Raw genomic sequence first — 11,031 nt, forward strand, 5'->3', positions numbered from 1 at the left:
ATTAATAATTGGCATTTATAAGCTTGAACATTCAGCAAATACTAGAATTTAAGGAATTAACTAGGTCTTGTTGTCCTGAAGTAGGGGTGTAATTTGCTATGTGGCAACTGTCCCTCCCAGGCCTCAGTTTGCCAACCCCCTTTCCTGACCCCAGTTTGCCCCCCCCCCTTTCCTGACCCCAGTTTGCCCCCCCCCAGCTGAAATTTGGTTTCTTCAGAAATCTTGTCAAAACTAAGATAAGTCTACACAATTCAAGCATCAACAGAAACGGATCAGTTTTCTTTAGTCTATATTTACTTTTAAAATACTATAAAAGCGCCTTTTAAGTGCTTCTATAGTACTTTTATAGTAGGCTTATAGTACTTTTATAGTAGGCTACTATATAGTACCTTTGTGGTACCAAATGGCTCATTTTTAAGTTTTGACTGTCATTTTCACGTTATTTGGGAACTCGTGAGAGTCACGTGATTTTAGCGAAATTACGCCACTGCCCGCAAGACATATTTGTTGTGCTCTTTGACCATTTTGAACAAAGTTGCTCATATAGAACTTTCGATCTTGAAATTTGCAATTGAACCATCTCCAAATTATACGATTATTTGTTCTCTGCGGCTGGGAAAAAAAGAAAAGAAATAAGACATGGTAGACATGTTGCTGTTTACTAAGTCTAAGCTGTTATGTAGAATATTATAGCTGCTGCATACGGCATTTTGATTAGGCTGTTGGATTTGTTTATGATCATGCGTCAGGAATGAGTTGATCGGTCCAGGGGCCAAAACTATTACCTAAGGGCTTCATATATTAATTGATTCTTAGTTGCCAAATAGTCCATAAAGAAATCACTTAAGAGAAATTGAGAAGTATTTTGATATAATGTGTTCTGATAAAAATATGTAATAAAATGATTTATTTTATCATAAAAACAAACATGCACAGTCTATTATTAGTTGTGTTGTTTTTGTGTGTGTGCTTGCTTATCTTTTTGGATATAGGGATTCTCTTTTAAGTGCATTTCTGGCATCAGGTTATCAAATTTCGTCAAATTCCTTAAGCTTCTAAACGCCTCATATATAATTCCGAATATACTGCGTTACTCCTTTATTTAGATTTTTGTATGTTGATTCATTTTCTCTCATTGCTAAAAACTAATTTATGAATAAGCCCGCTTTCTTGATATCTATTTTTTTACATATAGCATTAAGTGTCCGAATCTTGCTTCAAGATATAGGCAAATACAAAAATTGGACCAAGATTTCTTTTTTATGGAAACAATTGGACCAAATTCATGTTTTTGCACATTTGCAAACATAATTATCATCAATATTTAGTAGCAAGCTGGATTGCAGAAGAAATGCTAATATTTTCAAATATTTTAGAGTCAATAAACAGCATTGTTAATTACAAACTAAAAAGAAGAAGAAAGTACTAACATTGATAATGAGGTACAAAATTGGTCGTAATTTACATAATTACATTATTGTCTATTGTATTTTTGTAACCAGCTGACAGATTTGTAAGCCCTTGAAGCAATGCAAATGCTATTAGAGAATGTAAATTATTGTGATTTCATCTTATATTTCACTTTGTGTTTGTTTTCTGTCCATGCGTGTAGCAGATATTTCAGTTACGAGAGGAAGTGCAACTTTTATGATGACATTGATACAATTGGTTTTTGCTTATTTAAATGAATACATAGGCGTGATTATAGCATTGTAATATTCTGGATATGAAAAAAAGATTTTATTAACAAAATATAGAAACTTAATAGGTATTTTTAGTGAGGCGAGAGGTTTCATTTTACGTATTCGCAGCTAGATATTGTGGCTAAAATCAGCAAAAATATTCTGACAACAAATATTTAATTTAAGTTTAAGAAATATGGATTTTTTTTTAAAAAGTAACGTTAAATCAGCTGGCAACCTGGTTAATTAAAGACAGGCTTGTACAGGGGACCAGGGACGTAGCTAAGGCGAGATTCCCCCATCTCCAAGCTCCAAGGCGTTGTCACGCAAAGCTGACGCATTGGAACTTTGGGCGTCTTAATTCAGCTTATTTGTCCGCATTTGTCGGCACATTGGACGATTATGCGGCACATTCTTTATATCCCCCCCCCCAAACTCAAAACCCTAGCATCGCCCCTGCAGGGGATAAGAAACTGTTTTTGTACCACTTGTGAATCAAATGTTAAGGCCTCCCCCCCCCTCCCACTTGACTTGGGTGCCGCTTTACTGCTTGCTGTTCTTTCTATGGTAATCTTACCAGGGGGTAAACCCCCCCTTCTGCTTGATTGCGGTGTTTACTTAAATTTATACGAATCAGGTGAACAAAAAAAGAGAAATTAATTGAACTTCTAGATTTTGAATTTATTTAAAAAAAAAATAAGGCAGCGAAATTTGCGCTTTGTTTGAAAGAAGCTTATTTTTGAATGTATTTCGGAACGTTTTTTTGCAATTTTGTAGGCGTTTCAAGTGTCCTGTGTATTGTCAAAATAATAAAACACGTTTTCATGCGCTATTTTCAGGGAATCCAAGCAGAAGAGAGTCCGTGAACGGTCAGCTATGTCGCGTGGCTTGAGTGGCAACTATCTGGAAGGGGTTGCGGAGTCTGAGGAAGAAGGAGCAATCTCGTTGTCTGCCATCAAAAGCAAATATAAGAAAGGGATTAAGGGTAAATTTGGTTATTCATCCTTCTATAATCTTATTCTGTCACTGATAGAAATGGTCTGGGGGAGGGATAATAGCCCTGTGGGCGAGTACAGAGGTTGGTGGCAACAAGTGTTTCAAACAGGAAAATAGTTGGTCATCGAGGTTTTTTATCGTGTTACAGGAGCAACAATTTGACTTTGTCAGCGGCCTTTATGGAAATCGTGGACCCGGACCGGATTGATGAATATCACGTAACATTTTCGAAATTTTCACATACTTCTTGCCTTAATGGAGTCAGGACCTAGAGTTCGTGAGTTGAAGTGGAGTTCTATAGTCTTTATTGACAAAACTATCTGAGGTTATGCAGCCAAGCTCTCGTTCCTCGAGTCATGTTTCTTTCTTTGAATGGAAAGCTACATTCTAGCAGACAGGCATCAGCTCGAAATCGAAACTGAACTAAAGTGATAAAGATGTGCGAATATAACCTGGCCCCATATAACAAAAAATGGGTGCTTTTCTTTGCTGTTTTCTAAGTCGTGATATTAGAAAGTTGGCCCTCGGCAAGAAAATCAAGTTTCAAACCAAGGCAGATAGCTTTTTTTAACACTGATCAATGATCCTTGATGAGTTTAGCCAAGTTTTTACATCAGATTTTTCGTACAAAAATCTAGTCCATGCGGTACACCATGTTAAACGTTTCGAGGTGTTGACAACTCCAGTGTCTTGGTACACATTCGAACAAAGTCTGGCTCAAATTTTAATACAAGGAAGGGGCTTTATTGACTATTATGCCTCATATAAAGCCCTTTGACTCAATGTGTAGTTCTCTTTGAGTTAGAATAAAGTTCCCAAATGTAAATTGTGATGTACTAGTTGGGTCTGATATACCAGTAAAGAAGGGTATAAGGCAAGGGGCTGTGAACTCGCCAGATTTGTTCGATAACTCTGTTATTGAAGCACAATATAAATCCCCGATAACATGCATTCTTTATGTGATTGATGTGTCGCTCATTAGCTGTGCATATGATATTTTATATATTAGTAGGACTCTACAAGGAATAAAAAGTTGTTTCAGTGCTTTAACCGATGAGTATTCTCGTATCGGCTATTCTTTTGACCCAACGAAAACGGAACTGCTGTTTTTTAACTATAATGTGCCAACCAACCATGTATCCATCATTCTAGAAGGTACTGAGGTCAAACCAGTTCAAGCTATTACTTGCATTGGAGTCCGAATCGGTACATCGCTCAAGGCTACGCATGAACTTGCTATTGATGATACCCTTACAAAATTTTGTAGTGCATATGGAAGACTTGTCTTGGATAAGACTTGTCTTGGATAAGACAAGATTTAATCGTCATATTCTAGCCCGGTTATATAATCTATTTGTTCTACCACATTTTGTGTACATATCTCCATTTTGGAAATGTGTCACTCAGACAGATAAGAAAAGGCTGCGTATGATTTATTTTTGTATGCTAAGTATTTTCTAGGGCTACTACCGTGGACCAATAACCAATATTTGATTAAAAGATTTGATCTGATAGACCCAGATGATGCTGTCCCTATGAGTAAATGGTTTTCAAAATAAGTTCCAGACTCTAGATCACCCTTGGGTGACTCTTCAGAGGACGTTTTTAAATTAGAAATCATATTTAATAGTTGAATGTTTAGCGCATTCAATCTGTTGTATATTTGTGTTAAACTGTGTTTTGCTACCTTTTTCTTTTTTCGTACTCTACCCCCTATTGTATTCGTACAGTTTTGGCAAGCAATAAGTCTATATCATATCATTGCAATGAGGGCTTGGCATGTTTTGCTAGTTAGTGTACCTGTTATTTGCTCCCGATTTATTTGAGGGTATACGAAATTCGGTTTCAAGTCCACTACGGGGAGGGACGTGCAAGTAAGAATAGGTCGTTAGAGAACGACCATCCTTTGGATTAGAGGTTAGAAACTTTGACAAATTAGTTTATCTTAAATTTGATAAAAAGAATTGGGAAAACAAAATTCAAAGACAAGTGAGGGAGCTTAAATTAAGAATCGGTTTGTTAGACCATGATCGTCTTCAGGGATGAGGGGCAGTGTACTTCTACCGACTTGTGTACATTTCTTTTATTAAGCAGTGTCTATCCATAGTAGTGTAACTAGGAAAAGCAACATATAATTTTATAGTACCAACTAGGTTTGATAAGATTATTTTTGAAGTTTTCGGCTATTTCATGAGATATGTCATTTAAAAGGTTTCGAGCTGTTAACAATTTCAATTTTGATGTACATATTGAAAAGAAAGAATTTGGATTTAAATCAGGGACAATTTAGACACTTGAAAGTAATATTTGGCTGTTAGACAGCGGTCATCTTTATCAATGAGGGGGTTGTGAATTTTTTCAATTTGGTAAACCTATTATTGGTTCCTGATATGTATTTTAGGCTAAGACAAATAATTTTTCTACATACCCTTTTTACCGACATTTGGGAGTAAAAAATCTGTTAAGTAGCTATTATAAATAATAACGTTTCAGAATGAAGTAGTTTCGCAATTATTATAGTAAAGAGTACATGTAGCAATTTGGTTCTGAAAAGTTAAGGATCGATAGTTAGGGAAAATATATGTTTATTTTAAATATATACTTATGCTTTCGTCGTCTTCAGCGATGGGGGAAATCTTTTGCTAGTGGGTGTAGGCCTACCTATTACTGACTTCCGATGCATTTGAAGACGCAGAAAGTCGATTCCATATCCGCTACGGAAAGGGACGTGCAAGTAAGATTCTTTCGCCACTCGCAGTTTGCAGGAGCAAGTGTTGCTTCTGCAAACTGCGGGTGGCGAAGCCGACAAAGGGTTACTGCAACACTTTACGTTGTCTAGGTAACGCAAATTTAGTCTGGATTTATAACTCTGCTTATGAAATTTCTATTTTTGTAATAAAACATGAAATTTAAACAAAAGATTCACAAGGCATTACAAATCGATCAAAACCCAATGTGAAAAAAAATATATAGACACCTTTGTCAAAGAATAGTCGAAAGCTAAATCCGAAGGGGAAAAAGAAAAATTTTAATTGATTTTAAACTTTGTTACTGTGGCAAGAAACGTTTCGACTTTTCTATATAATAAATCAATGGGTTTTTTTTGCAATAACATACTCGCTTAATTTTGCTTTCAGGCCTAAACTTTCCACCTTTGGCTAAAAGATTTATCTTAGCTTCTAATAGTAAGCAAGTAATCCATCTATTGATTGGTGCATACTTAGTTGGTATTTCGTTACTATTCATTTAGCAAAATATATAGCGTTCGTAAAAAGGAATAGCTATGCTGAAGGAATGAAGAAAATTATCTAGCCTAGTTGAAACAAAACTAAACAGAAAGTGATACTTCTATTTTAAACTTTGGAAGGCAGTCTAACCTAAGTTCATTGCCTAAGAGCTGTTAAAATTGTAGGTGAGTCACGGCAGCCAATTTATTCTTCGGACGAAGACGCTTCTGACATGGAGACCCGTCGTGCCAAGCGGCTTGAGAGAGCCAAAGCAATTGTTGATAGCGATGAAGATGAAGGCGAAACTCCTGCATCTGGTGGAGCTAGCGAATCAGAGTCTGACTAGATGTAAATTTGAATTTTTATACAGTGTTTGTCAGAATACGAATACACGTATCTTTTTCTTCTAATTTTTGCTTATTTTCTTACTGGTTTATTATGTATGTCGGCTAAATAGGTTTTTTTTTGCATTTCCTCTTCATTAAAAAAGGCGGAAAACACTCATGATAATAATCTATAATAAAGATATGCGAAGACGAATATACATAGAAAAAAAAACATTTATAAATAATACTTCAGCAAGAAGTGATGAAAAAGCACTGAAGTAAAACTGTTAATAGTAAAACTAGCTCCGTACCTTTTTTTGTCCAAAGCAGGGTCTTAACCTGCCTTTTCTCGTGAAGTGGGCCAAGTTACGGACAATTTCCATGACCAGTCAAAGTATGCCTAAATAGGGTTGGCCGACCCCTTCCATTGCGTTCGCACTTTTATTGGTTAACCCTATCAGTCTCATTTGGCTATTGTTTGCGCGAGAAGATAACCTGAACCAGCTAAAAAGTAAAAATGACACTGCAATTGTTCCCAAGTTGTTTTCATAGTTGCTTTTTAATGGCTAAGTACTTCATTGGCCATTCCTGTGCAAATTATCAGAAAGATGTGATTTTAATGGGGTGACATAGTCCCTTATTTAAAAAAAAAATTCGCTACGAGTTCTTCCTATGGCTTCCAGTAAAGATTGCCCAAAAAACTTTTTCGAGTGGGCAAGGAGAGTGGTAAGCATGCAAGCACATTCTGGGACTAGGGCTAAGGTTTTGCTAGAGGTGGGGCTAAGAATTTTGTCTTCTAGTGGGGACCGAAGTCCTTTACCCTGTAGACAATCCTTTCTTCAGTAAATAGCCTATTCCTCTGCAGTATATATCCACGTATGGTATTAAATGCCTTTAAACCATTTGCATCAGCTCACCATACTTATTTTTTTAGAATAGAACAAAAGCTGTTTGATCCATCGTTTTTGAAAATACCATTGCCAATAATGTTAAAAAATTTATCCGCCTTATCTGGTTATTAATTACAACGAAGAAGTCAAATAACAGCAGAAACGTGCATTTAGGGAAGATTAAAGAAGGGGATACACAGTAACAGCTGACCAGTAAAAGAGCATAAATCTCCCATTATTTTATTTTTGTCTTGGTTTTATTTTCCACTGATTCTGAACATGGCTTGTATGGCCACAGCTCAGACCTACCTTGTTATCTCCGCAGCTTAAAAACTCAACCGCAGCTTAAACTCAACGGGTTCTGGCATCAACTAAATAATTATTTAGTGTCTGCTTCAAATTTCCGCATGCTCCCTTTTCCGCAACGTTTCTGCTGAGAAGTCGGCAATGAAGGGGGGAACATACTAGAGAGTCCATTGGCTTGATTTATACCTCCAATCGTACAGATCTAAGATCCTTGCATGATCCAAGTTATAACAATGTATAATGCGTCTACGGTTTTTAACTAAAATTAGTTTGTGAAGAATGAATCATTGAACTTACCCTTGCTTTTGGGGCAGTGCAGATTACGCTCCTCCCCTGGAGGCACATTTTCTGGGGATTTAGACTATATTGAGAGAGAAAAAAAATCTGTAAGTTTTTTATAGGACGTCATGGGGGTGCCCTGAGGGAGACAGGGCACAGGAGGGAGGTTGCCTTCTCCCGTCACTCTTGACTCTCAGAAAGGGCACTAGAAATTTTTATTTCTAATCTTAAGATCCCTCTCCCAAGTTTTTACGACCATATACTTTATATGATGAGGCAAAAAAAAACAATACGTAGGAGCCGTATGGCTCTTTACCAAGTCCATGCAACTGCTCTGATACTGATATAGTTCTAAGTTTCCATACAGTTTATAAAAAATTGGTACGTTAAAGACAATAGAATCGAATTCGTCACCAGTATAACAATCGTCTATGCGTAGGGACGTACGCGAGAGGAGCCCCCTTGAAATTTTGAAGTTTCTTTGGCCATTTCTTATTCAAATTATAAAATAGTTAATTTTTCCATTGGACCGCTTATTCCCAAAAGAGATTCTGGCGTACGTCTCTGTCCCTATTCATTTTTTTCTTCAGTTTTACGTTTGCAAGTTTTTCCTCTTCAGCACCAAAACCCAAAACCTAAGCACGAATTGAGGTACTATCACAAGACATTCCGAAACTAACCATCAACTATTGGCTCCCAACGCCTCATAGAATATGAAAATTTGCAGAGTTAAAAATAATACTAATAAAAATAAAATCATAATCTTTGGCACTGCTAACAGAAAGGCTAGAAGGGCTTCTACCCTATCGTGATTGGAATCAGGAGAGCTCCGTTTTGAGCTGTTGTTCAATTTGGCAGCTCAAAGCCACCTTGTGATTTTGTAAATTGATGAGCTGTCCCACATTTACGGCACTTATAAAACACTCATGGCACATCACATATTATAAATATGCGAAGTACCTCTTATGGCTTCCACCATGGACAAGTAACCGTATTGGGACAAGTCGATATGGGATTATCGACCCTAATGAAGCGGTCATAGCCCAGATCGCTAGATATAACTCTAGTATTGTTACTCATCCTTGGGCAATTATTTTGAGGCAATGGTTTTTGTGTTTTTTGTGTAGTTAGATATCCATTTGTTCTTTATTTTTCTTGTGTTTGTGTATCTTTTGTAGTGTGTTTTTCGCTTTTTTATCTTATACTCCATCTTTTTCTATTGATGGGAAATAAATATATACATACATACATACATTAATGTAGATTAATAAAGAATTAAATCAAAGATACAAAATATGAGAATTTATTCATAAAAATATAAATTCAACAGAATATAAAGCAGTCAACATGCAATGAAAAGCAAGAAAATAAGTTATTTGTTACGTTTAAGTTCCAATAAATACAAAGTAAATAAAAAGCTTTTATCAACTCTCACAATGATAGAATAAAAGGCATTCTTCCCCTGAGTTATTGAATAGACCTTAAGGTTCGTCCGTTATAGCCCCCTTTGGATTCCATTTCAGTTTGAAGACTAGACAGGAAATTTTGGCTAAGCTTCACATCTCCTGAGCCAACGTGGGATGTATGCACGAAGTTTGTCGGTGGCCCAATCATGCTTCTGTCAATTCGTGGTCGTCTCTAAAATAAAATGAGTGGAACGTGACAATATAGCTACTAAGTATAATGGAATACAGGGCAAATTCCAAGATTGATATGAATGTTTATACCTGCCATAGCGGGACACAGGTAAAACTTCAGAGCTCTTTCCTTTCCCCACGAAATTTAAAATGTTAGCCATAAAATAAATATAGAAAAGAAATTTAAAAGAAAAAGCTTTGACTTGGCAGTGGAAACAAACTTAAAAAATCAAATCAAAAAATTTTGGAATCAAGTTGTTATCCATTTCCAACGGAAAACCAAATAATCTGAACATACATTTATACAGATTAATAAGAGGAAATCAACAAGAAAAAAAAAACTTATAACACCAACAAGCCAATTATAACTTCGAATTATTTTGCTATCTGTTGAAAAAGGTTTCCAGAATTGATCCGAAAATATTCAGCTTTTATTTCCAAGTTTTGTTTCAAATATTAAAGAAAAAAAATTGTCCCATCTTTCGGATTTCGTTTCTATATTTCTTCTTCCTATATTTTGGTTCTTCCATGAGGGTGTTTACAAGGTTTTTAGTATTTGCCTGGAACCTTTTCTGAAATGAAGAGGAGACTAGAGGACGCTAAGTCATGGTAACGATACGCCAAAAACTTTTATGACAATTTTGATAATTTTTATCTATGAGTTAAAAAACTCGCAACAAACTTCAACATACAAATTTGGTAGAAGGATAGAATTAAATTTCGACTATTAAATAATAGTAAAATTTGGATAATATAACTATATTTCTTAAGAAAAGACATATGGTCTTTGAAGCAAATCAGGCTAAAAATACACTCCTTGCGCCCCTCCCCTTCCACCACACGATTAGGTTTGCAAGAAGGAGTTCCATTGGACTAAATAACGGAATAGCAAGATAAACCGATTGCAACAGACTGAAGGATTCCGAAGTATCAAACCCTCCGAAAAAATATTCCCAAATGTAAAATTGAGCACCCAAATGAAAATTAATACAAGTAAAAAGAATGAAGAAAAGAATATAATTGTACATTACCTATCATGAAGGATGGTGGGTTATTGTGGGGTTGCCAGATGCCTAAAAGAGCACATTTCAATGCCCAAATTATCCAAATTTTCATGAATCTTCAGATAAATACGGGAAGGGGTGCGTGGGAAAAGGAATGAATTTCTTATCTCCCTTCATTTAGACTAAGGTAAAAAAGGATGTTGTGGAGTGAAAACGCCCTTCTTATTTAAGGAAAATGTTTCTGACATTGATTTTAAGGCTCCATTTTACTAAACTAATTTGCTTAACATTTCATAAAATTATACACAATAATGTGTAAGTGCGCATCAGCTATTATGAAGGAAGGAGCGGTGGGTCACTTTGCAGGCGTAGGGGGAGGGGAGGGGCCTCAAAGAGTGTGTTTTAATACCGAGATACCCTAACTCTCATTGAGCCTTCAGATAAATGTAGAATGAGTCCTAGAGAAGGGGGAGGGGGTGGAGAGGTATAAATTTATATCTAATCCTTCTTGATTTCCAGGTATATATTTCTGGTCTACGCTTTTATTATTATTGTGTGTGGGGGAGGGGGTAATACTGCTCCTCCTATGCAACAGTCTTTTTCCATGTGGTGAAAATATTATCTTCACAGGTCTACCAGCACAAAGATGGAAAAGGCAAGACAAGGAATTTCTTAAGATGGGGG

General features: G+C 36.1%; 1 protein-coding gene across 1 annotated transcript in view; it reads left to right on the forward strand.

The window, feature by feature from the left end:
* LOC136031349 (another transcription unit protein-like) overlaps positions 1-6,315 on the forward strand; it is a 58,666-nt gene extending 52,351 nt beyond the window's left edge. Inside the window, exons 9-10 of the mRNA XM_065710843.1 lie at positions 2,522-2,667; positions 6,091-6,315. Of these exons, the coding sequence (XP_065566915.1) occupies positions 2,522-2,667; positions 6,091-6,251 (307 nt within the window). The 3' untranslated portion in view covers positions 6,252-6,315. The remainder of the gene's footprint in view (positions 1-2,521; positions 2,668-6,090) is intronic.
* The last annotated feature ends 4,716 nt before the right edge of the window (positions 6,316-11,031 follow it).

Source organism: Artemia franciscana, chromosome 9 (genome assembly GCF_032884065.1).
Source record: "Artemia franciscana chromosome 9, ASM3288406v1, whole genome shotgun sequence".
Lineage (NCBI taxonomy): Eukaryota > Metazoa > Arthropoda > Branchiopoda > Anostraca > Artemiidae > Artemia > Artemia franciscana.